The sequence below is a fragment of the Sinocyclocheilus grahami genome, unplaced genomic scaffold (assembly GCF_001515645.1).
Source record: "Sinocyclocheilus grahami isolate Dianchi unplaced genomic scaffold, SAMN03320097.WGS_v1.1 scaffold618.1, whole genome shotgun sequence".
In the NCBI taxonomy this organism is placed as follows: Eukaryota; Metazoa; Chordata; class Actinopteri; order Cypriniformes; family Cyprinidae; genus Sinocyclocheilus; species Sinocyclocheilus grahami.
In genome coordinates, this window is record NW_015505797.1 from 189,134 (window position 1) to 214,026 (window position 24,893).

General features: G+C 35.7%; 1 protein-coding gene across 1 annotated transcript in view; it reads right to left on the minus strand.

The window, feature by feature from the left end:
* Window positions 1-10,135: 10,135 nt before the first annotated feature.
* Window positions 10,136-24,893, minus strand: part of LOC107557747 (zinc finger and BTB domain-containing protein 20-like) — a 51,952-nt gene continuing 37,194 nt past the window's right edge. The window contains exons 2-4 of the mRNA XM_016241273.1: window positions 24,499-24,675; window positions 14,278-15,804; window positions 10,136-10,329 (exon numbers count right to left, since the gene is read on the minus strand). Coding sequence (XP_016096759.1) covers window positions 10,136-10,329; window positions 14,278-15,784 — 1,701 coding nt within the window. The 5' untranslated portion in view covers window positions 15,785-15,804; window positions 24,499-24,675. The remainder of the gene's footprint in view (window positions 10,330-14,277; window positions 15,805-24,498; window positions 24,676-24,893) is intronic.

Below are 24,893 nucleotides of genomic sequence, written 5' to 3' on the forward strand. Positions count from 1 at the left end.
TTCATGTTTCTGGGACAGCCTTCTTCTTTTTCTCAGTGCTTGTAAAAATTGTTCAGAACAATCACAAGAGGGAAGCATGTCATTTAATGTACCTAAAACTCGGACATGTTATATGTGTTTTCTTTAACAGTATTTCTACCCAACTTTACAGCCTCAGCATCACTTCTCTATTGATGCATCCGTATAAACAAATAACGTCTTAAACAAAATAGCATCTTTGAAGAGCACAGAAAGCCTTTGCTGTTACACGTGGTTGGTTCGTGTTTATGTTAAGTGTTCTATTGCTATTTATCGAAGAAGACCAAGAATAATTTTAGTGCAAAATTCTTTTCTGGTTTGATAAGTGGTATGCAATGAGGATTGCTACAGGGATCAACTGTGGGGCTATGCCTAGTGGTTTCTGTCTGCTTTTGACATGTTATCATGCAATAACTTTGCAGAGGGGTTTTCTTTACAATTCTTACATTTTCCTAGATTTTGTGGAATAATTGTGGAACGTTTAGGGTGATTAAAACTAGTGTCTTCCCTGCAAAAATTGCGTCAGTGTAAATTTGGAGACAGTTGAGTGTAGACAACCCTGTGTAGCTGAACAAACTTGGCTTGACTGATGTCTCACAAATTTGTAAAAATGATTGTAGTCCAGTGTCTGACATATAAAAATAAATGATAAAATGGCCTCTAAAAAAAACCTTATTCTATATCTCTAAACAGCAGGTATTATAAAGCAAACAAACTTTTCACAACGATAATAGAAATTGGACAAAGTAACTTTAAACACAAATTAAAATGACAAATGCAGATTTTAATTTTTAAGGTTGCTTGAATACTGTACGATGTTTAATACCTTAACTACAACAGCTCCACATCCACTCAGTTCGAATGCTTCAATATGAAAAAAAAGACAACGAAATTTGTGAAAATAAGTTATGTGCTAGTGCAAGAATAAAACAAGGCTTAAGATATGGCTTTAAATAGTGAAAAATACCAAATCTTTTCAGCTAGGTTTCTATGTAGTCACCTAAACATTTTTATAGCACAAAAATAGGGATACAATTGAATCGACAGAGCTAAAAACGTTAGTAGAAATAAGCTAGTAAAGTATCCCATGGCATTTTACTACATTGTCTATTTGTCAAGGGGTAAAATTCTACTATGTTTCCATCCAAATATTCACATGACACTTTACGTTTTTACACTGATTATAGGATATCACAATATGTTACAAAGAAAAACGGGAATTTGGTCCTTAAAGATACAATGGTGGTACTAATCTCTCATGTACTTCTATGTTGATTTATGCAAAAAGAATCCATTACTCATTTTATTTAATATTTCATTTGATGTTGGAGAAATCACTGCTGGAAAATCTGCTCTATAAATGGTAAATGAAACGGTTACGTGCAAACACAAGGAATAAAACGCTTGGTCCATGCTGACAAATAACATGTGGATCTAAACATCCATTGCAAGAAGCAGAGCAGCCGAAATAATGAAGAAAGACAAATATGAGGAAAAACAACACAGCAGATTATCTTGCATCAGTGCAATTAATTTCATGTTTGATGTTACTGAATGTCATGAAAGAATTAGCTTTTACAAATCGTCTTTTCCCGCCCATCGACAGAGTTATCATAGCACATAAAGAAAAATGATGCACGTCTTTCAAAAGTATGATCAGATTTCAGGATTTGTGTTTTTTTTGACATAATTCTTTGGTGTTAACATAAACTCAGCTTTTCTGACTTTTTCGGAGTCCAAGATAAAATATAAACTAAAACAAAAAATCTTCATTTAATGAATTACGTTCAAATGACTTTAGGAGCTTTGGATTATTCAATTGGTTTGCTTTGTGTTGCTCAAACAATAGCACATTCGGTGCAATAAGAATGGTTAAATAAAGGTTAGAACATTAAGCAAATACAAGGGAACTTTGCCAGACTGATTATAATGTGATGCAAAGTTTCCTTTTTAAATAAAACTGTTTTGTAGTAGACATGTATTTGAATAGAATTGAGCGGCCCCAAACATCTGAGTTCAAAGGAGCAGTTGAATTGCAACATTTCCATGTTTAATTCTGAAAAACGTTCACATTTTTCTGATGACAGGTCTATAAACATGGCCTTTTTTTCCCCTTACGTCATGCACATTTTATGTTGTTATGTTTACATTTCCAAGCAGTAAAATGCTTAAAGAAAATACATTGAACGAGGGTGAAAAAACTCTCTAGATTTAAGCCACTGAGACATTTTAGAGGAGTGCTTAAGTGCATGATGATTCCTCAAATCGATACTAAATTCGGATCAAACGAGTAGCAGCTAGTATGAAGTCTTTTCTGGTGTGTTGAATAAATGCGGGGAAATTCAAGCATCCACTGTGATCATGGGTCAAGCTAAATTAATTTGGAAAAAGACTAAATCAAAGAACCACTAAATCAAAATAGTAACTTTTGGAATGGATAGATTTGCTCTTCTGCTGGACTGAAATTATGTTTTGTTTAATAGTGAAACAGGTCATTTTAAGAGATATTATTAAAGATGTATTATCTATCTGTTTGTTACACTAATCCACTGTATGCACTAGTTCTATATTAAAAAATAACTATGTGCCTAATTTGCAGTATCAAATTTAATTTAGAAATGGTACTTGTATATAGATGCTGTGTAAATCATATTTGAAAACGTAGCTGCAAGATGTTTCTACCAAACATAAAAATTTCTATAGGTGGACTGATTAACGAAGGTCAGGATAGAAAGAATCCTAAATTTCAGTGTCATATTCTCCTGTGATGTTTCTGAACATCCCTGCGCCACAATATAGCAAACAAGCCACACATCTGTGTTACCTTCCACAAACACAGTCTGCCGGATTAATGCACAAATCAAATTGCGCAGCTACTATGTGGTCCAAAAGATGAACGTATTAGAAGCCGTAAATCCATCTCAGATCACCAGTAACAGAATCATTCAGAATGCCATTTAAATTGAAGCTAATTTCCTCCATTTAGAATTCAAAATTCCAAACGAGGTGGCAAACGTGTCGTTTTAATTTAGGGATGCAGCACTAAAATGGAAAAAATACGCATAGTGCTGAAAGTATCATTCACCCACAGAATTCTATATTTCATTTTGATGTTGTGGACTACACACTTTGTCAAATATAAGGTATAATAATAATCAATCGATTCAAATGTTCACGCAAGTATCTGCTATCATGAAATGATCTGAAAACATTAGACATGTGTTGGAATTTTTCAAATGCGTCTAATCACAGAAAAAATGTATTCTTGAATTTAGTCCAACAGGGTGAATGCGACATACGATTATTGTCCAGACGAAAATTTCTTCATTAGGACTCCGTTATAGTCTGGAACATTGACTGTTAGGTTGATTAATTATACAGAAACACACTGTTACTGGTGAACCGAGGTGATTCTGATGACGAGATTCAGTTTTAACAGCTCAGATTGATGCTTCTGCGTGTATACAGTGGTTGTGGAAGCACAAAACATGTAGCTCACAGATAAGAAAAGGCACCAGCATCTGTCCGCCTCTCAAATACAATCCACTGAGTTGCAAATGGCCTCGTTGCAAACTGTGGGTGTCCCTAAAAGCATGCAAACTATCCGCTTCCTTAATCCAAATCCCAACTAGGCTCATTACGGGAGATGAACGTCCAGGTTTCAGTGGCCAAGAAAAAGCGATCCTCGACACGCAAATGACTTGTGTTTTCAGGTAAAAAGTGGCAAGCATGCACATCATATTTTAAAACTGTATATAATCAGCATTATTATTAAAAGTATGCCTTGTGTGATTAGTAAAGAAACTGCAGTATCTGAAATATCATATATATATATATATATACACACACACATATATATATGATTCATCTAAAGATATTTATGCTTGCTTCTCCTGTTAAAATCTGTATTGTACTTTGTCCTGTAAATATACGTATAATTTTCTATGGTTTCTGAAAAGCAAACGAACAAACTCTGTAGTCATAAATAGAGTAAATGCTTTGTCTTTGGATTTGAGCCTATGATACAAGCAGAAGAATATCATATAATCCATAGTGAATATCATTCAGAAAGAGAAGTGTTAGAAAAAATGTGTAATCACAAGCATGCTTACATATCTAACCTCTGGCGGGAAAACCAAAAAAAAAAGATTAAATAAATTTGGTATTGAACATATGGTTGTCTACTGACTACAAAGATTAAAACGGTATTCATTTTCTCTTATATTCTTCAAAAAACTGTCTCTATACTCTAGTTTACAGAGTAGTCTGTATAATCTCGCCCTTAGACAGCTAATCTTATCACAGAACAACAATGACCTCTTTTCACACAAACCATCGCAATATTGATTACGGTGTACACAATATTATGTTGATTGATTATGTATTACAACAACTGCTCAAAAGCATATCGCATTAACATCTTCGAAAGTAAAGACGTCATCTCAAGCAAATTCAGCATCTATAGGAAAGAACTGAGAAGAAGAGAGGAAGAAGAGGAAATAGAATAGGAAGAACAATTTTTTTTTTTTTTTACGTTTTGTTCACATACATAAACGTCCAATAAAACGCATACTGAAAATGCAGACATTTTCAATAGGGCATTTAAAATACGCGACTTATAAAATTCTAAAGGCAGGTTTGAAAAATCTGAAATGAAATTAATACATACGCAAAATTTTTTTTTTATTATTAATAATTTTAACAGGGGCACTTTGGACACAATATAACACTGTATATTGTAGTATAAAATAAGCTTCATTTTGGTGATTTCAGGGGTTAAAACATAATAAAACACCCTTACTTATTAGTGGTCCTTAAACGTTACAAGTCTTTTTGTGACATTTCAGATCTATTTTTGTAATTATTATTGCTGGTAGTCCTCATGCTTGACAGTTGAAAACAATGTGTGTTTCGTTTTAGGCAGTGAATATCGTTTTGTTTTTACCGTTTTGCGAAGCATTATTATTACAGAATAAAAATAACAGTGTTATTGTGAGCTTTATTCAGCTTGGATCTGTAAAAAGAGGCACTTCATCATCATTTTTTTTTCTTCTACAAAGGAGAGGCATTGTAAAACTCCACATGTACAGTGTTAGGTGTTGTTTTGGTTACAGTACTATCTGCTGTAGATGCTGATGAAGACATGGATGCTCTAGCTTGCTTTCAATTAGTTTCGTGTAGAGAGAAGCTTAAGTCTTTGTGTGTTCGAAGAAGAAAACAACTTCAAGATTGCGATGTTAGATTGAGTCGGACTGCTTCAATATGAATCGGACTGGGTTTTTTTATAGGATGCATGATATAGTTTGTATCTTATGGAAAAGCTTAGTCTCTGAGCGTACAACACAATCAACCATTCAGCTGTTCTAAGTAATATTCACTCGAAACCTCTTCCGCTCCTACGTAAATATTGGTGATGGTCTTTTCTGTGCCCACAAGCCTATACTCTAGGAATAGATATTCTTTATAAATTAAGAAATTAAGTACCTTTGTTAAAAAGCAAGGAGAAAAGAAGGTGGTAGTCCTACAACAAAAACTTACTGTAATAGCAAAGAGAAGGCTGTATCTATACTGTACACTGAAGAAAATTAATATGCATTGTGAAATTACAATTTTAAGCAGAAAGCAAAAATAAAAGCTAACTCTACATTTATGCACTATAAATATATACTGTAAGTAATGTAAAAAGTCTAATAGAAGTGATCGTCATAGTGCTTTTTTCAGAACCCACAAGATCGGTGTCCAGTCTAGATGCAATGGATAGTAGACTGACATTTAGGCATCTGAAATGTGTCTAAACATCTTCGTGCAGATTTTTACACTTTCACAAACTACACAATTTTGGCTAAACAAAGTCTCTTATTTTTTGTTGCTGTTGCTTTTCCTTTTTACATATGAACAAACACAGAGTAACAGTAATATCGGACATTAAAGCCTCATAGCACTCACTTCAACACAAGCGAGATGAGACTGCTTTAATATATGAAGCCTGATGCTAGGACCGGTGATGCTGTTGCCTCCATGCATGGTTAAAACTCATGGTTCGATACCGAAATGAGAAGAGAAGTCAGCGGTTTGCATGAAGCTATATGTACTTCATAACCTTCACGAGGCAATTATCCAATACTGTATTGCTTTCTCTGCCCTTCTCTTAAATATAAATCCCGTTGTGTAAAATAAACGCTAGAAATTGCAACAGCACCTTCACGAGCAATAGTGCATTTGGTCGCTTGAGTCAAACATGATTAAGGCTATCTGTAAAGACACAGCTGATGGCCAATATAACCCCCCCCCCCAAATGGATGTTATTTGAGCAATATACCTTATCTAGCAAACTATTTGGAAGTGATATTGATTTCTCTGCTCTCTGGTAGCGCTCATTAAGTGCTTTAATGTGTAGAAATGTGAATGTTTCTGCAGGCCTGACTCTTCTTTTAGAGACATATTTGTGACCCTGGAGCACAAAAGCAGTGTTAAGTCGCTGGGGGATATTTGTATGGGTCAAAATTATACATTTTTCTTTTATGCCAAAAATCATTAGGATATTAAGTAAAGATCATGTTCCATGAAGACATTTAGTGAATTTCCTACCGTAAATATATCAAAACTTAATTTTTGATTAGTAATATGCATTGCTAAGAACTTCATTTGGACAACTTTAAAGATTTTAAAGATTCTTTTGCATACTCAGATTCCAGATGTTCAAATATGGTCCTATTCTAACAAACCATACATCAATGGAAAGCTTATTTATTCATCTTTCAGATGATGTATACATCTCAATTTCGAAAAAATTGACCCTTATGACTGGTTTTGCGCTCCAGTGTCACATAAATGTTCCAGTATAACGTTTCTGTGAATTGCTGCAGTTGAAATTCACATGGACGGTTCCTGAATCGGAAAAATGACATTTATAACTCAAAAATAAACTGTATCATCTACTGGACTATATCAACTGCGACCACAACGATTCAAAACCGACAAAGCTATAACAGCGAGGCCCAGTGTAACCAACGCAACATTCTTCTTCTTCTCAGTTCGCTACTCAACAGCACAACCGTCAAAATGGTACGCCAAGCTGAAATAAAACACGAACAAACAAGTATGCTTGTCTAAGGCAGCACCTCAGACTGATACAACACAGCCTGTGGCCAAACTTTGCAGCATAATTGAGTTTGGTCTGAAAGCACTGGAGAACGATACAGAATCATCGTATTGGGTTAGGCCAGATCATATTATTCAGACTTAAAGCAAGGGCCTTAACAGCATGACGTTCCTCGTGCTATTTATTGTAGGGAATAAGGTTTAATGATTGTTCTTGAGAAAGTTACCAAATGTACTCCGAAGTATTGTCACTGTTGCCGTACCTGTACTGTATATTGCAAAGGAAGCCCTACAGTTCAGGCATCACAAATTGTACAGCACACACATAGAGACATACCAGAGGGATATACACACACACACACAAACATGTTGCACACACATGCTCACACAAACACATACAGAAATGTGCTTGATCCCTAGACAGCACTAAAAAGCTTTGCACAAAGACCCTCTTGTAGAAACTAACTTGTTCTAAAACACATGTATCATATATTTAGGCATACACTACGATTCTTTTTTTTTTGTGGTTTTATGGTTTTGATGTTTTTTTGTTTTGTTTTGCTTTTTTTTAGTTCGGTGTGAATGAGAAGAAAACCGAGCATTTGCTTTAATGAGTTAACTGCATTGGGATAGTGTTGGGATGGGGATGAAAGTGGTGTAAGCGGTACATCATTAGGATCTTACCAGGGATACGCTCACAATTGTTTAAATATAAATAAAGGAGAAGAACAAAAATACGTGCATAAAAAGCACAAAGTAAATACAATAGCAAGTGATGATAACAAAGCCAAGAAAAAGGTAATCATCTAATCAAAAAAAGGAACAAAGCTACTCAAACACAAGTGAACTATAGAACCAAATATTTGATTAAAAAAAAGATTATCTCTAAAAACTAGAACATCTCTGGTAACAGTAGTGCACTTATTGGTTTAAGCAGTGCAACATATATGCAAGAAAACAATGCAGTCCTCTTATCAAGCTTTTAAGAAAAGATATTTCCTTTATAAACAATGCAAAAAAAAAAAAATCATAGAATTTAATTTCTTAAGTAAAACAATTCGATGCTTAAGCACAGGATTTTGAAGTAAATGTGCAAAGTAGCACTGTTTTTCACACTTACACCTTACGCGACCAAATTCCAAAAAGGAAAAGGTCTACGTAAACTGTCATCGTTTTAACTACACTTTGAAGGTGTATCTTCTCAGATAAGTGAGCAAAGTTGTCAGATTGCAGTTGCACGGCAGATGAGTCTTTTTATATCGATAAAATACGTGTATGACAAAGCCAAATATGAACACAGAGCTTCTGAGTGACGTAACACCAAAAATACAACCTTTTCAACTCACTTCCGAAATGCACACACGATGTCTAGATATGGGTAAAATTGGGAATGTTTCTTATTGTTTGGAGAGTTGTCTCCCTGTGGTATATTAAAGAAGAACGACGTGTTGATTTTATTGTGGTTCAGTAGATGTTTTTTTTTCTGTTGCCTTGTGTCCGTATATCCTTCGCCTGCTCTCTCGCCCCATCTGTATATCCCATCAGGCAAAAAACAAGGACGGTTGTTTGAGCCACTAGGTGGCGCTTTAGGAACAGGAGTAGTGCATTTTAATCACCCCACCGGCCCAAACAACTCAGTCATAGTAGTCGCCGCTAACAGGGAATACATCACTTTTATGCATTTAGGAGGTTATTTCTGTCCAGTTCACTTTGATGTAATCTAGCCCATAGCTCCAAATAGCTTAATGTTTAACGAAATAATAATAATTAGAGAAACATCCACACATAGTGTTGGACTCTACAGCTGATAACAGTCTCAAAGTGAGCATGTGAGGAGCAGCAATTAACTTGGATCTCGGGCCTGTTTGCATACTAAAATCTGCCATTTTCCTTTTCCTTTTCCTTTTTTCAAAAATAAAAAAGAGAACCATGGAGCAAATGAAAAGATTAAATCAGTTTCTCGAAACTTTATATCACACTTCGTCGTTTTGAAGCGGAAGAGGTCAACTAACAGTCGTCTTCTTAAGTGGCAGTGTATGCAAAACGAATTGGAAATTATTAACGGCATTCAAAGGTTTTGCTCGAATACTGTCATGTGTATATATATATATATTTTTTTTTGTAAACTTGAACCTGAACCATCAAATTAAAAAAAGTGTGGCGGGAGAAAAGGAAAATCATCATTCATTCATCAAGCCACTCAAAAATTCCCATTTTAGTACAGTTAGTAAAACTGGCTTGTACCTTGACAACATCAACATCATAATCCCTCAACGTCATAATAATAAATAAAAACCCAGTGTCAAATCGGAACAACTCTCCTATTCTTACCGCACGTAAAAAGGCAAACATGTGACCAACGTTATTTTAGGATGAATCTAGAGCCAAATCTTTTTTTTTTCTCTCATTTTTTTTTTTTTTAAATCTATACCACAGTAAGCTTGGACGCTTATAATGTCCAATACGGTCTACATGGGAAAAGATCTACAAGTATAAAAAAAATTCACTGCGATATTAATTTTTGTGCACACGCGCACGCTCACATGCACAAATACACATACGTACAAAATACCTCCACCATATATAAGTGTGTATAAGTAGTTTGTGCGTGTGAGTGCATGCATGTGTATTTGTGTTCGTGTGTATGTGTGTGTGCGCATGTGAATTTTTTTTTTTCTTGTGTGTTCTTTCGCAGGCCTTTCGGTAGTGTTCAACACATAAATCAGTATTTAAGGAAAGCATACATTTAGAGGCCAGTAGTATGGATCCAGCCAGTGGATCATCATCCAACTACACAGCCTTAAGGCCACCATCTTTTTTATTCTTTAAGAATAGCAAGGACAAAAAAAAAGAAAAAAAAGAAAGGAAATTAAACGCTTCTTTTTTTTTCTAGAAAACTTAATGTGCCAGTGTCTATACTCATTACTCTTCATGCCCCAATATAAGAAAAAAAAAAAATCTAGTGCCGTTTTCTGTATCATTTAATTCTCTTTCATGTTTTTTTTTTTATTTGTACTTATCCGTCGGAGACATGCTTGCCCATGTGGTCATTGAAGTGCTCGATTTGGTCAAACTTGACAGGGCACACGGAGCACATGTAGGTGGTCCCCTCCTGGCAGCTTGCTTCCGCAGCGACGCTCACTCCGGTGCTTCCGACTCCAAAAGAGCCACCCTTATGACTGGTTTTGTGCTCCAGGGTCACATAAGCCTCTTGATCGCATAATGTCTATGTTTTGGTTTTTGATATCCCCTTTCAAAAAATTAAATTGTAAAATAATAATAATAACAATAATAATAAAAGACAGATTTTTAAAAGATTGTTCCTGTAATTCTTGCTTTCAACTGTAACTTTTGCTGGAAAAGTTGAACTTTGCATTCAGGTTACTAACTACTTACTAAATGTATTAATTTTAATTGTGGAATTAATTAGTGCTGTGGTTGCCTAGCAACAGTAATGTAAAACTTTGAAATCTAAAAAGGCCAGCACTAGGCTACACTGAAATTCCATAGACGTTCCTCTTCTCATCCAAAACACATCAGATTAAAAAAAAATAGCTAAAGTTACATTAAAGGTTTGTAGTCAATTATCATTATTACAATCAGGAATGACATGTAAAGCTTGTCAGGCAGTAATTTCTACTGAAAATTGATTTGATTCGATACAGAGAATGAATTAGAAATAACTGCAGCTGTTTTATTCTGTGTGAGGTCTGCAGGAACTGGTGCAAGTCTGTGCCATGCATTTACAGAGCATACAAAATACATTAGTGGAAAACAAGAAAAGTCCATTTAAAAAAAATGTGTATAAAAAAAGAAAGACCTATGGTGGAAAAGTACAAATCACAAGAAAGTAAATGTATTGTGGTGTAAAAGTTCCTTTTTGAAATGAGCAAATCCTGTGCCAATTTCACCCCAAAAAATTTATCTCAGTAAATTGTACATATAAAGTGAAATATAATCTTGTGAAAAATATTGGAAACTCTGCAGTATAAATCATTCCATTCGAAGGCCATACCTGGCCAGTTATTTACATATTTATGTTTTTGGCAGCTTCAATCTTCTAGGTCACAGGCAATAACATCTGCTCTTATTGTCAAATATCTTTTGTCATATTCTGCATGATAAAAGCTCCTGTGACTCAATTATGGCAGCATGTTTGAAGACATACCAAGCATCAAAGTCCGATTGTTTTAATAAAAAAATGTGTATAAAAAAAAGAAAGACCTATGGTGGAAAAGTACAAATCACAAGAAAGCAAATGTATTGTGGTGTAAAAGTTCCTTTTTGAAATGAGCAAATCCTGTGCCAATTTCACCCCAAAAAATTTATCTCAGTAAATTGTACATATAAAGTGAAATATAATCTTGTGAAAAATATTGGAAACTCTGCAGTATAAATCATTCCATTCGAAGGCCATACCTGGCCAGTTATTTACATATTTATGTTTTTGGCAGCTTCAATCTTCTAGGTCACAGGCAATAACATCTGCTCTTATTGTCAAATATCTTTTGTCATATTCTGCATGATAAAAGCTCCTGTGACTCAATTATGGCAGCATGTTTGAAGACATACCAAGCATCAAAGTCCGATTGTTTTAATAAACATATAAGAATACACAGACTTGGTTTTGGCCTGAAGACAGATCATCACTGCATAGTAATCTACTTCAGGAGATCACAGAGTCAAATTTAATTATCTTACTAATCTTAACGTTGCCATAGTTGAATGCTCTTTTGAAGGCAGGATATATTTACTGTGCACTTCAAGGGTTCAGAATATGCCCTGCTAATAAATAGTTTGTCAGTCTCCAGAAGACAAAAACAGTAAGAGTTACTACTGTAGAATCTCACTTAGGCTTCTAACAAGTGGACATGCCAAAGCCAGGTTGCTCAAGGATGTGCTTAAAAAGTTGGTTTAGTTAAAAAGCACCTTCCTAAAATGTCAATGATTCAGTGGCATGTCAAAAAAATTAATAAATAGTGCAGACTTTTATATAAAACAAGTTCACACCTGCTTATATGCATTGACAAAGCTGGAACTAGCATGCATTCAGCAAACAGCTTGAGTACATTCAGTGCACAGAGAAGCCTAAAGGAAAGGTTGCTTTCGTATGTCAAAGCCCAATAACTGAAGAATCATATCGATAATTTTGAGGTCCTGATGGATACTTGCCACACTGTTGAAATGGCCTGGGTTGCTTATCATATAATACCTAATCCACAGAGGACAGCCAACAAGGATAATTCACAATTAGTGCTGTCAAACGATTAATTGTGATTAATTGCATTCAAAGAAAAAGTTTTTGTTTACATAATATATGTGTGTGTGTACTGTGTATATTTATTATGTATATATAAATACACAAACATACATGTATATATTTAAGAAAAATATGTTTGGTATATATAAAAAATATTAATATTTATATATAATATAAATTATATTTGACTATATATATATATATATATACAAGTAAATATTTTTTAAAATATATACATGTGTGTTTGTGTATTTATATACACTACCGGTCAAAAGTTTGGGATCAGAATGATTTTTAATGTTTTATACAGAAGTCTCTTCTGCTCATCAAGGGTGCATTTATTTGATCAAAAAACAGGAAAAAATGTAATATTGTGAAATATTATTATGATGTAAAATAACGTTTTTCTATTTTAATATACATTAAAATATAATGTATTTCTGTGATGCGCAGCTGTATTTTCAGCATCATTCCTCCAGTCTTCAGTGTCACATGATCTTCAGAAATCAGTATAATATGCTGATTTATTATCAGTGCTGAAACTGTTGCGCTGCTTAATATTTTTTTCAGGATTCTATGATGAATAAAAAGTTAAAAAGAAGAGCATTTGTTTAAAATAGAAGTCTTTTCTAACAATATACACTACCGTTCAACAGTTTGGGGTCGGTACATTTTTATTCTTTCTTTTTTTGAAAGAAATTTTAACTTTTATTCAGCGAGGACGTGTTAAATTGTTAAGAAGTGATAGCAAAGATTTATATTGTTAGAAAAGATTTATATTTTGAATAAATGCTGTACTTTTTAACTTTTTATTCATCAAAGAATCCTGAATAAAGTATCAGTTTCCAAAAAAATATTTGGCAGCACAACATTGATAATTCTAATAATAAATCAGCATATTATAATGATTTCTGAAGATCATGTGACACTTTATACTGGAGTAATGATGCTGAAAATACAGCTGCGCATCACAGAAATACATTATATTTTAAAGGATATTAAAATAGAAACCATTATTTTATATTGTAATAAAATTTAGCAAGATTACTGTTGTTTTCTGTATTTTTGATCAAATAAATGCAGCCTTGATGAGCAGAAGAGATGTCTTTAAAAAACATTACAAGTCTTACTGATCCCAAACTTTTGACCGGTAGTGTATACATAATAAATATACACAGTACACACACACACACACACACACACATATATATTATGTAAACAAAAACTTTTATTTTGGACTTTTATTAATCATGATTAATCGTTTGACAGCACTAAGCATTACCAATTATTCACCCTGAATCGAAAGTGTTTCAGACCAGCTCATGGATATAACTGGATACAACTTAAAGGGATAGTTCACCCAAAAATGAAAATGTGATGTTTATCTGCTTACCCCCAGGGCATCCAAGATGTAGGTGACTTTGTTTCTTCAGTAGAACACAAACGAAGATTTTTAATTCAAACCGTTACAGTCTGTCAGTCATATAATGGAAGTGTTGGGAATCACGGCTTTGAGAGTCAAAAAAACATACACAAACAAAACCAAATTAAACCCTGCGGCTCGTGACGATACACTCTAAAAAATGCTGGGTTAAATACAACCCAGTGCTGGGTAAAATAGGGACAAACCCAGCAATTGGGTTGTTTTGACCCAGCGGTTGGGTTAAATGTTTAACCCATCCTTCTGGGTAGTAACCCAACCGCTGGGTCAAAACAACCCAATTGACAGACTGCAACGGTTTGAGTTAAAAATCTTCGTTTGTGCTCTACTGAAGAAACAAAGTTACCTACATCCTGGATGCCCTGGGGGTAAGCAGATAAACATCAAATTTTTATTTTTGGGTGAACTATCCCTTTAACTAGCTAACAATAAGGAGATGAAGGCCAAGGGAACTCACCTGTGTGCACAAACATGTGTTTCACGAAGTTTTGTTTGGCAGTGAAGGTCTTTGAACAAAGAGTGCATGCGTAGGGCTTCTTCTCCCCATGCTGTCCCACGGCAGCATTACCTTGCTGTTGACTTCCAGCCGGTGGCACGGTCAGTCCGCTGGGGAACGGAGAGGGCACTGCCACAAATTGGGGCTGCTGACTTCCAATGGACTGGGGCAGGCTGAAGAGGAAAGGCTTGTTGTCGCTGGCTGACTGGGTTGCAAAGAGTGTAGGCAAGTACGTGTTGCCTGCGGTTCCCATTACCTGGGTGTTGCTGGTTAGGGTGAGGGGCATACGCAGGTTGCTGGTAAGTGGCTCACCTGGCCGCAGGTACGGCCCAGCAGGCATCGACTGGGGTGCTTGTGGCGGCTGATAGATTCCAAGCTCGCCACACTCTTGAGAAGGACCGTTTCTATTCCCGTCTTCAACCGACTCTTGCTCGGGGGATGAATCGTTGACCTCGATCTGCACAGGGGTTCCCCGCTCACCTTGCTGGCCTTTGTTTGGACAGTTGTCTCGAGTGAACCCAGACAAGAAAGGCTGCTCGACAGAATCCGTTTCCGTGCCGATGGAAGAGCTGACGCCGGAGTCGAAGCTCTCGCCTTTGGGCTCGCACTCCAGCTGCTCGCTGTCCTCACGGCAGTCCTCCAGCCCGTAGCAGGTGTACTCGTCCCCTTGCTCCTGCTTGATGTGAATATCACCCGTGTGGAGCCTCACGGGACGAGGCTGTTTACGGCAGTGTGTAGTCTCTGTCGTGGCTAGGAAGCGCTCCATCTGTTGCGAGCGCTCGTGGATGCGTGTGATCCAGGCAGGGTCCTGCCCTCCCTCCTTCTGCTGTAGAGGAAGGGGTGAGTCGTAGCCGGCTGTCACCACGGTGCTGGCATAGTGGGAGCGATTTCCACGGGTCCCGTTTTGCAGGCCCAACCCAGAGCAGCTGGAATACAGCGAGGAGTAAACACGGTCAAGGCTCTGGTGAGATGTTTGCATGTAGCCTGATTCGGCATCACTACTAGGACCGGAGGTGCCAGACTCAGGAGTTCCCCGAGGCGTCTCCTGCCCCGAGTCGCCTGGGACGACGGAAAAGCTGCCAGATCCAGCGAAGCCAACATTCTGCGAAACAATGCGGGTGCACTCGTCGATAACGGTCTTGATCTGTAGTATGCTGGCAGCTGTGAGGATCTGTAGCGCCTCGGACTGGGAGACCCGCAGCACGCCGCTGTACATGAAGTCAATCAGTTTCTGGACGGACTGCACAGAAACCACAGAGGGGATCTCGATGTCACTGTAGCCCAGGAGCAGCTTGTCCTGAAAGAAGGGGCTGCCTGCAGCCAGCACACAGCGGTGAGCTCGCAGCATGCTACCGTGGATCCGAACCGTCACGTCACAGAAGTGCCCGCGGTTTCGCTGCTCATTGAGGGTCTCAAGTACAGAATTGCTAAAGTTGTGGAGATTAATGTGGTGAATGCGTTCGGTCATCCCCTTGCACCTGATGTCACCTGAGACACAAACACAAACAGAAAAAGTCATGCACTTGATTTATGCATTTCTGAAACATTTCAGTATAATGTCGACCATAAATAAAAGCTTTTAACAAATACTGTAAGCTACACATTCTCACTCTCAACTCGTCACATACTGACGCTTGGTCACGGCCCTCTGGCGTCACTTTTTAACGCACAGCGACATGCAGGGCACTCCGTTGCTTTGCATAAGAAACCCTTTGCATCAACATGCAGATGGGAAGGGAATGGGAATATTATCGTCATGAATCATTTATATATTGGGTAATAATTTTGCAACTATTACATGTATGCTGGGGTGTGATTTTCAATTTAAACAGTCACAAGAGTTTTATTTACAGTACATTACACTATTTACACATATTTGTGCACGTAACAGTACTCCTACCCCTAAACCTAAACATTTGTCATTATAAAACACAGGGTAAAAAAGGCAGAAGCGTTACATCAGCTTTGGTTGTGAAATGCCATTGGCTCTTGTGTGTCTTGTGACCGATTGCATCATGCTAAAGTTCTGGAGTATCTTTTGACTGAAATATGACCCTGTTAACGGACCATGTTATCATTTTCATTGATTAAAACCTTACGTTTTACTCTGTTCTTCATATAAAGATATGGTATGGCTTCAGAAGACTCGGAATGCAACTGAGTTTGTTTGTAATATATTTATACTGCTTTTGGGTCAGTTTTTGAAATAAATTTGTGTGGCTGTTACGTGTTTTATATTGATGAGACGTGTCCGGGTTAAGGATAGGGGTGAGGTTAGGTGCTCCAAAAAAAAAATCTACGAACGTATAAATGTATATAAAATGATTTCTATTTTCACAAATGCATGCAAAGAATTAAATGTCGCTTTTTAACATTCCTTGATCGCATCAGTATATACATTCCCTATATTTTTCTTCAAGTATGTTAATTCACTAGGATTCAAAACCAGTCTTGTTGGTAACGCATTACAAGTAACGCGAGTTACGTAATCAGATTACTTTTTTCAAGTAACTAGTAAAGTAACACATTACTTTTTAATTTACAAGAGAATATCTGAGTTACTTTTTCAAATAAGTAACGCAAGTTAATTTTCCCCCCCAATTTATTGACTGACAGCTCTGCTGTCGCCATGTCGAGAGAAATCAGAAAATGTTACTGTAGACCTAAAATAAATATGAATGTGCATTAATTCATCTCACTCACAAAAAACAAAAAAACAGATTCAGTATTCCTCACAATGAATACAAATAATGCAACTGCCATGTCGAGAGAAATCTGAAAATGTTACTGTAGACCTAAAATAAATATGAATGTGCATTAATTCATCTCACACACACAAAAAACAAAAACACAGATTCACTATTCCTCAAAATGAATAAAAATAATGCAACTCAGAATATGACGCAAACCTGCAATAATTAAATGTTAAACAACACAAATATGCTTTATGTATTTAATCCCATTCTATTAAGCAATGTCTTTGCTTCTGACCTTCGATGATCCAGTTCAAGCGTACTAATAAGCACAAATTACTCTAGACGAACATTTGTGTGTCTTTGTTTATTGCTGAAGTGTGTTGCTGAAGAATTCTACTGTACGGACGTAAATTTACTTTCCCTTCAGCCTGAGGCTTATTCATTTTTCACTTTTGGTATGAAAAGGCTTTTATATTTGCCAAAAATATAACTTTTTTATTTTAAAAACAAACAAGCAAGCCCTGTCCAGATTTAAAAAGTAACGCAAAAGTAACATAACACATTACTTTCCATAAAAAGTAACGTAATCAGTTACTTTTTTATGGAGTAACGCAATATTGTAATGCATTACTTTTAAAAGTAACTTTCCCCAACACTGTTCAAAACATACCATCAGAAAATCTATTTAATATAATGATTTAAGAAAACACAAAGCCATAGAAATACTAGATTGCATAATAGATGTGATATAATAGACAACAGAAAGAGTTGCCACAAATATATGAGAATTATAATATTTTCTTCCTCAAAAATCAAGAAGTGTAGGCTGTTAAATATGTAGATAATAGATTGCCACTGCTTTAGGCATGCACATTAATTACCTTGTGTGTTTACAGGCTGAGTATGAGCAATAAATAAACCATAGATAACCACAGGCATATGCTTCAGTCTTGCATTATCTTATGGAATGTGTTCAATGACATTTTCTGTAGAATGTGTGTTCATTTTCTGTCTCCTCCTTATGCACTAAATGGTCACGGGATGTTGTTTGCCAGAATGTAGCCAACGGCAGAGTATCACTGTGACATTCTGAGAATAGACTGTGTCCTGCTAAAGTGTTTCAGAAATTGTAAGAATGTATTTAACAGTACACCCCTGTAATACATACCATCCTGCAGCAATAGTAAGAGAAGTGCGGTAGTTTATTTACATGTGATTACTTAATGTTTTGATTACTTTTTTTGTGGGAGCTAAACTCTGCAGGTTCTGGAACAGGATTGGAAACCTCTTATACAGCATAGTATATGTTTTGGGTAATAATATACAATACCCAGAAGTGTTTGTCAAAATGAGCAGTAACAAAGCTAACCACATACAATTATTCATCCCACACATATGGATTTCTAACGCTAAATGTTCAAGATTGAGTAACTGGACGCCACTTTCAATGAGGTCATGTGATGACCAAGTACAGTAGCATACTACTGTTCAAAACATTTATTGAGGAATAACGTGTACTGTTTCACCTACTCTTTTTAAAAATCAGTATAGAGTGTATAGTGTGCAGTACTCAGTAAGTAGTAAGCTAGTATTCTATTCCAAACATTCCAAAAAACACTGCCAGAATACTGTATCCTCCATCAGGAAGAATGAAATGGAAGTAACAAAAACTGTAATATTTAACCGTGATCTCCCCATCTTGAGTCTATTTCATCAGACAGACAAAACTGACATCAATGTGGCACAGCCTACTACTCTCTGTAATAGCTGCATAATATATACTTTCACATACTCTTTTTTTAAAAACAGTAGAACACTTACTGTATCTAGTAAGCCAATAATGTCTTTACTGTCTACTACAGCCAGTCCGCTCCACAACCGCCAAAACATTTACTTTATGGGTAATATGTTTACTGTCTGTCTCTATATTCTGTAACTATATATAACTCTAACTATATGAGGCATCGATTTAGAACGGAGCACGTAATGGTCTTTGAGAATATCACTGTGTCTCTATGGATTTGAAGAGCAGACATCTCTTGTTTAAAATGTTTAAAAAATCTAGAGAACCGTAATTATGTTATACATACACTCTAAAAAATGCTGGGTTGTTTCAACCCAAATGAGAATATCACTGTGTCTCTATGGATTTGAAGAGCAGACATCTCTTGTTTAAAATGTTTAAAAGAATCTAGAGAACCGTAATTATGTTATACATACACTCTAAAAAATGCTGGGTTGTTTCAACCCAATTTTGGGTCAAATATGGACTAACCCAACCGTTGGGTGAAATTTTGGTTACATTTTTAAATTAACTTTTTAACCTAACAGGTGGGTTAGTCCATATTGAGACAACCCAGCATTTTTTAGTGTACACACACACACACACACACACACACACACACACACACACACACACACACACAAATAACCCTCTAACTCCAATGCATAAAATTACAATTTAAGGTTACACTTTATTTTAAGGTGTCCTTGTTACAGTGTAACTATATATTTAAGTACTGACTAATATTAATTAACTACATGTACTTACTATATGGTAAGGATTAGGGTTTGGCTTAGGGTTACTTGCATGTAATTATGCATAATTAATTGTTATTATAATAGTAAGTACGTGTAACGTGTAACAAGGACACCTTAAAATAAAGTGTTCCCCAATTCAAATATACTGTTACACTGCAAACCCATTTAAAGGAAGTAACGAATATAAATGAAAGCAAGTGGTGCCCGCTTAATGCATTTAATACACACCATGCCCTACATAATATACATTATAACCTAAAATGTTGAAAAAAGGTAATGTCCATGTTATTTTTCAACTGTCCATATATTTAAGGCTTAAAAACAGAAAAGAAGAATTTTAGGATTGAAAACACTTAAGATCAGCATTTACACGTACAATATCTAGATCTATATAAATCTAGTTCAGGGCACCGTACATTAGATATACAGCTACACTTTTTTTTTTTGCATGTCATGAGATGATTTTAAATTATAAATATGTACTGTAGCTTAATAGCAACAATCTTGCAAAACACACTGAATAATCAATGTCGCTTTTTATAACTTAACAGGTGGCGTCGCCATGCCATTTCAAACAGCATTAAACTATCACAAATTAGCACACTGGAGACATTATTTATGAAAAGTGGAGAGGCTAATGGAGAAGCAGTGACCTAAAAAAGCATTTGTTTTCACAGACAGAGGGCAGTCTTGAGCTAGCCAGCACTAGTCCTCATATGCAGCACGTGTTTCGCTTTTGCATTACATATGAAATCAAAAAATGAGTGAATCAAATCAATCAAGCCAAGATGGGTCCATGGGATCATGATTCATGCAATGAGTCATTTTCAGACCTCTCTGAAGCTCACACTCATGCTGGTCTGCATCTGAAAGAACGTGACAGTCTATACAAAGAGTTTTGGAGAGAGCACAAAATGTCTACTTTCTGTGAGGTGCTACACCCTTTTTCAACAGAAGGCTTTGGGACTCTTAAAAATGCCCAGAAGAGTTTTAACACGGTTGATAACGGTCGTGCAGAAACCTGTACACGCAAAGTTGAAAGCACACACTGTTTGCTGTCTCCCCTTTCCACGTGCATTCCTCTCTGAGCACTTCTCAGCTTTACGCATTGTCATGTTGCTACCACGTCTTACTCCCTCAGCTCATTTTAACAGCAAACTCATAAGAAAGCATTAAAATGTCATTTCTTCACTCGTATGATTTCAAGAGCATTTAAATGTTAGTGCTGCATAAAAGCATGTGAAAAGACGGGTTAGCACAGCAGGTCGTTCCTTTAGGATCCATAGCAAACAGCAGATTTCAAGATTCACCTCTGAGACTTAAAGCATGACACTGCAAGGATGATACGGCAGGGAAATATGCATCCTTTTTGAAGGTTATCGAAGCATAGAGTTGTAGAAGAAAAAGAAGAAGAAAAACCATGTGCTTGTCTGTGTCTAGACATGTTTCTGTAAAACTTTAAAACCTCTTAATGAAAAAACGAATGTGAAACCGTCTAGTTCTCATAAAGAGGTAAGTGGTACACAGCAAGACCCTGGTAATAAATAAAATAATATTATATAATATTTTTATTCCTAATGTCTGATTCCAATTTTAATATATATGATATATATGACCCTGGAGCACAAAACCAGTCATAAGGGTCCATTTTTCGAAACTGAGATGTATGCATCATCTGAATAAAGCTGAATAAATGCTTTCCATATTGATGTATGGTTTGTTAGGATAGGACAATATTTGAAAATCTGGAATCTGAGGGTGCAAAAAAATCGAAATATTGAGAAAATCATCTTTAAAGTTGTTCAAATGAAGTTCTTAGCAATGCATATTACTAAACAAAAAGTCCCTGGAGCACAAAACCAGTCATAAGGGTCCATTTTTTCGAAACTGAGATGTATGCATCATCTGAAAGCTGATTAAATAAGCTTTCCATTGATGTATGGTTTGTTAGGATAGGACAATATTTGAAAATCTGGAATCTGAGGGTGCAAAAAAATCGAAATATTGAGAAAATCATCTTTAAAGTTGTTCAAATGAAGTTCTTAGCAATGCATATTACTAAACAAAAAGTTTTGATATATTTACAGTAGGAAAATATCTTCATGGAACATGATCTTTACTTAATATCCTAATGATTTTTGGCATAAAAGAAAAATCAATAATTTTGACCCATACAATGTATTGTTGGCTATTGCTACAAATATCCCCCAGCGACTTAACACTGCTTCTGTGCTGCAGAGTCACACACACACACACACACACACACACACACATATTTTATATAAGACACATGCAAAGCCCAGATTTTTGCAGTGTCAGAGTGGGATGTGAATAGGTAATGCTCACACATTGAGATGATACACAAACAGACAAAATATTATTGTATTATGTTTTTCCTAAAAGTCTTGGGCTTGATTTCCCGAAGGCAAGCTTAAAGACGGGTCTGCTTTTGATTCAGGATTGATAACGACATCAGAGATCAGACAGAAGAGTTTCAAGTGCCTCTAAAAAAAGTTTGAAGACAGTCTTTCTCTAAATTCCTCAAATAAACGTGTTATTCAGTATTAGTCTGAATTGCAATGCAAAATATGGAATGGTTTGCAAAATAATCAGTTTGATCTGGATTGGAAAATGTCTAAATGTAGCTATTGTGCGGCACCTTTAGATCTGCACAGTTAGTCAAGCGACTGATGAGGATTTTACAGCAGCGTGATTTATATGAACTAGGAATATTGATATTAATCAAAGTATTGCATTATGTATATGTTGCTTAGAGTGCATATTGTTTACCAAGAGGGAAAAATACACACTGAACACAGGTGGTGACGTCCTGATTTAATGAATGGTGGTATTATAACAGTGTGGTACTGTACACAAATACAGTATATATATATATATGAAGAGACAGCTAAAGTCTTCCTTTGGTGTGATGTCAATCTGCCAAATTATACTGAAGTGTGTAATGCAGTAAGGTAGTGCCATGCTAAATATACTAATACATTTTTACTTCTACAACATTTTTAGATTGTTTTGTGTTCTGAGTGCTATTAGGTTGCATAGTTTATATACGACAACACTACACGATCTCCTGTGAAAAAGTAGTGCACTTAACTGTATTGTGTGCACTTGTAGTGTATAGTGTTAATAGTATACATTGTAAATAAACTGTACTTGCAGATATAATATTAATGAAATATAAAGCAACAAAAGTGTACTCAAAGAGAATAGACTTTCACGACTAAGTTTCTCATTATATTTTAAATCATTATGTTTGAATAATCTTTTGCGGTGCTTTACAGAAGATGTGTTCACTAACATGTAAAGTACTTGATTATCATTTTTACTGTAGTCTGTTATTTAGAATTACATTTAAAGTTAATACATTTTTTAAGTACCAAATTGCATCTTCATCATTACAAATGTGCAATTACAAATCTATTTAAATAAAACTTATAACAGATGTTAAAGTATACTTTAGCTCACCATAAATTCGGCAGTACACTTTAATTAACTATATTTCAAAGACAAACAGAAGTGATTATAAAATTGCATTCAGAGATCCGACTGCAATTATCATTCAAATAAATGTCTCAAAAACATGTCCAAAATTATATACAAGTACATACTTTTTTGAAAGTATGCTCAAGTTTACTTCTTTATCACAAAGGTATCCTTTGAGAAAGAGAACTGGCAAAATTTGCTGGCAAAAGATCAAAAACTAAGGATTTATATTTTGCATAAGGAAAGAAAAGCATATTTTAGGACCACAATCATTTTTATGTATTATGCCATTATTTTCATGACAGTTAAGCGCATCCCCACACCCACCTCACCCCCAAATTCTCATTACTGTAATGCATCTATTTCACTTTTGAGATTATACATAATTCTCATTACTTTCAATGATGATTTTCATTATATTCTCATTACTGTAATAAACAGTGTGAGGCGGAGTGTGTGTACAGCTCTGTGATAATGCTGCTTGTAATTGCTGGTCTAGAATCAGTTTTTCCTCCACAACACACATTCCAGCCAATCAGAATTGAGAATTCAGACAGAACATGGTCAATTGAAATATATATATATATAAGTTTTTTCCCATTAGTGACAATGAGATTTTTTCTCAATTTGAAGGGAAATGTGCTCAACTGTAAATAATGTCACAATGTAAAAAAACTAAACAAAAAAATGAATGGAAGATTTTGATTTGAAATATGACCTGGGCCTGTTCTTGACAGATTTGATGAGATTCACCCAAATACAGGCGAGTCTATATATGTGTCCTTTTAACACACAAACTATATGTGACCCTGGAGCACAAAACCTGTGATAAGGGTCCATTTTTCGAAATTGAGATGTATACATCATCTGAAATCTGAATAAATAAGCTTTCCATTGATGTATGGTTTGTTAGGATCGGACAATATTTGGCTGAGATGCAACTATTTGAAAATCTGGAATCTGAGGGTGCAAAAAAATCAAAATATTGAGAAAATCATCTTTGAAGTTGTTCAAATGAAGTTCTTAGCAATGCATATTACTAATCAAACATTAAGTTTTGATATATTTACGGTAGGAGATTTACAAAATATCTTCATGTAACATGATCTTTACTTAATATCCTAATGATTTTTGGCATAAAAGAGAAATGTATAATTGTGACCCATACAATGTATTTTTGGCTATTGCTACAAATATCCCCGTGCAACTTAAGACTGGTGTTGTGCTCCAGGGTCACATATGGTGCAAACAGATGCGTTTCTCTTCTGTAGGTTGTGGTGTATTTATTATTATTATTTTTTTATCTCAGAAAGAAGGAAAGAGAAAGGGAGAGGGTGTTCAAGTGACTGCTAAACAAGCACGACAACAGCCTGATATTACACTTTAATCAACCAGAGAGAAATGTTTGTACAAAAGATGAGAAATTGAAGCGGGGCAAACTTACAGTCTGATGGTGTTCTGTGTATGTGGGTGTGTTTGTGTATCAGGCTGGTGAAGAGGCACTGGTTAGATGCTACAGGTTGCTGGTGGTGGTGGTGCAGTGGAAGAGGTCAGTCATTAGCCACTCATTTCATTTCGGTCTGGCCACAATCTAACCTCATGCAGAATCTTCAAAGTCGCCCTGCAAAAAGAATCAGAGAGAACAACTATTGCATGTGTTTTTTTTTTGCTCAACATGGGAGATTTACCCTTTTTCTGACTAATAAAGTCACATTTATATACAATCAACAAGCATCAAGTACCCAAATATCAAAGGTGGAAAGCAGGAATACAGAGATATGGCCTAGAAACAGTAGTTCATTTTATACAACATTGAATCTGATTGGACGAAAGGCTTCC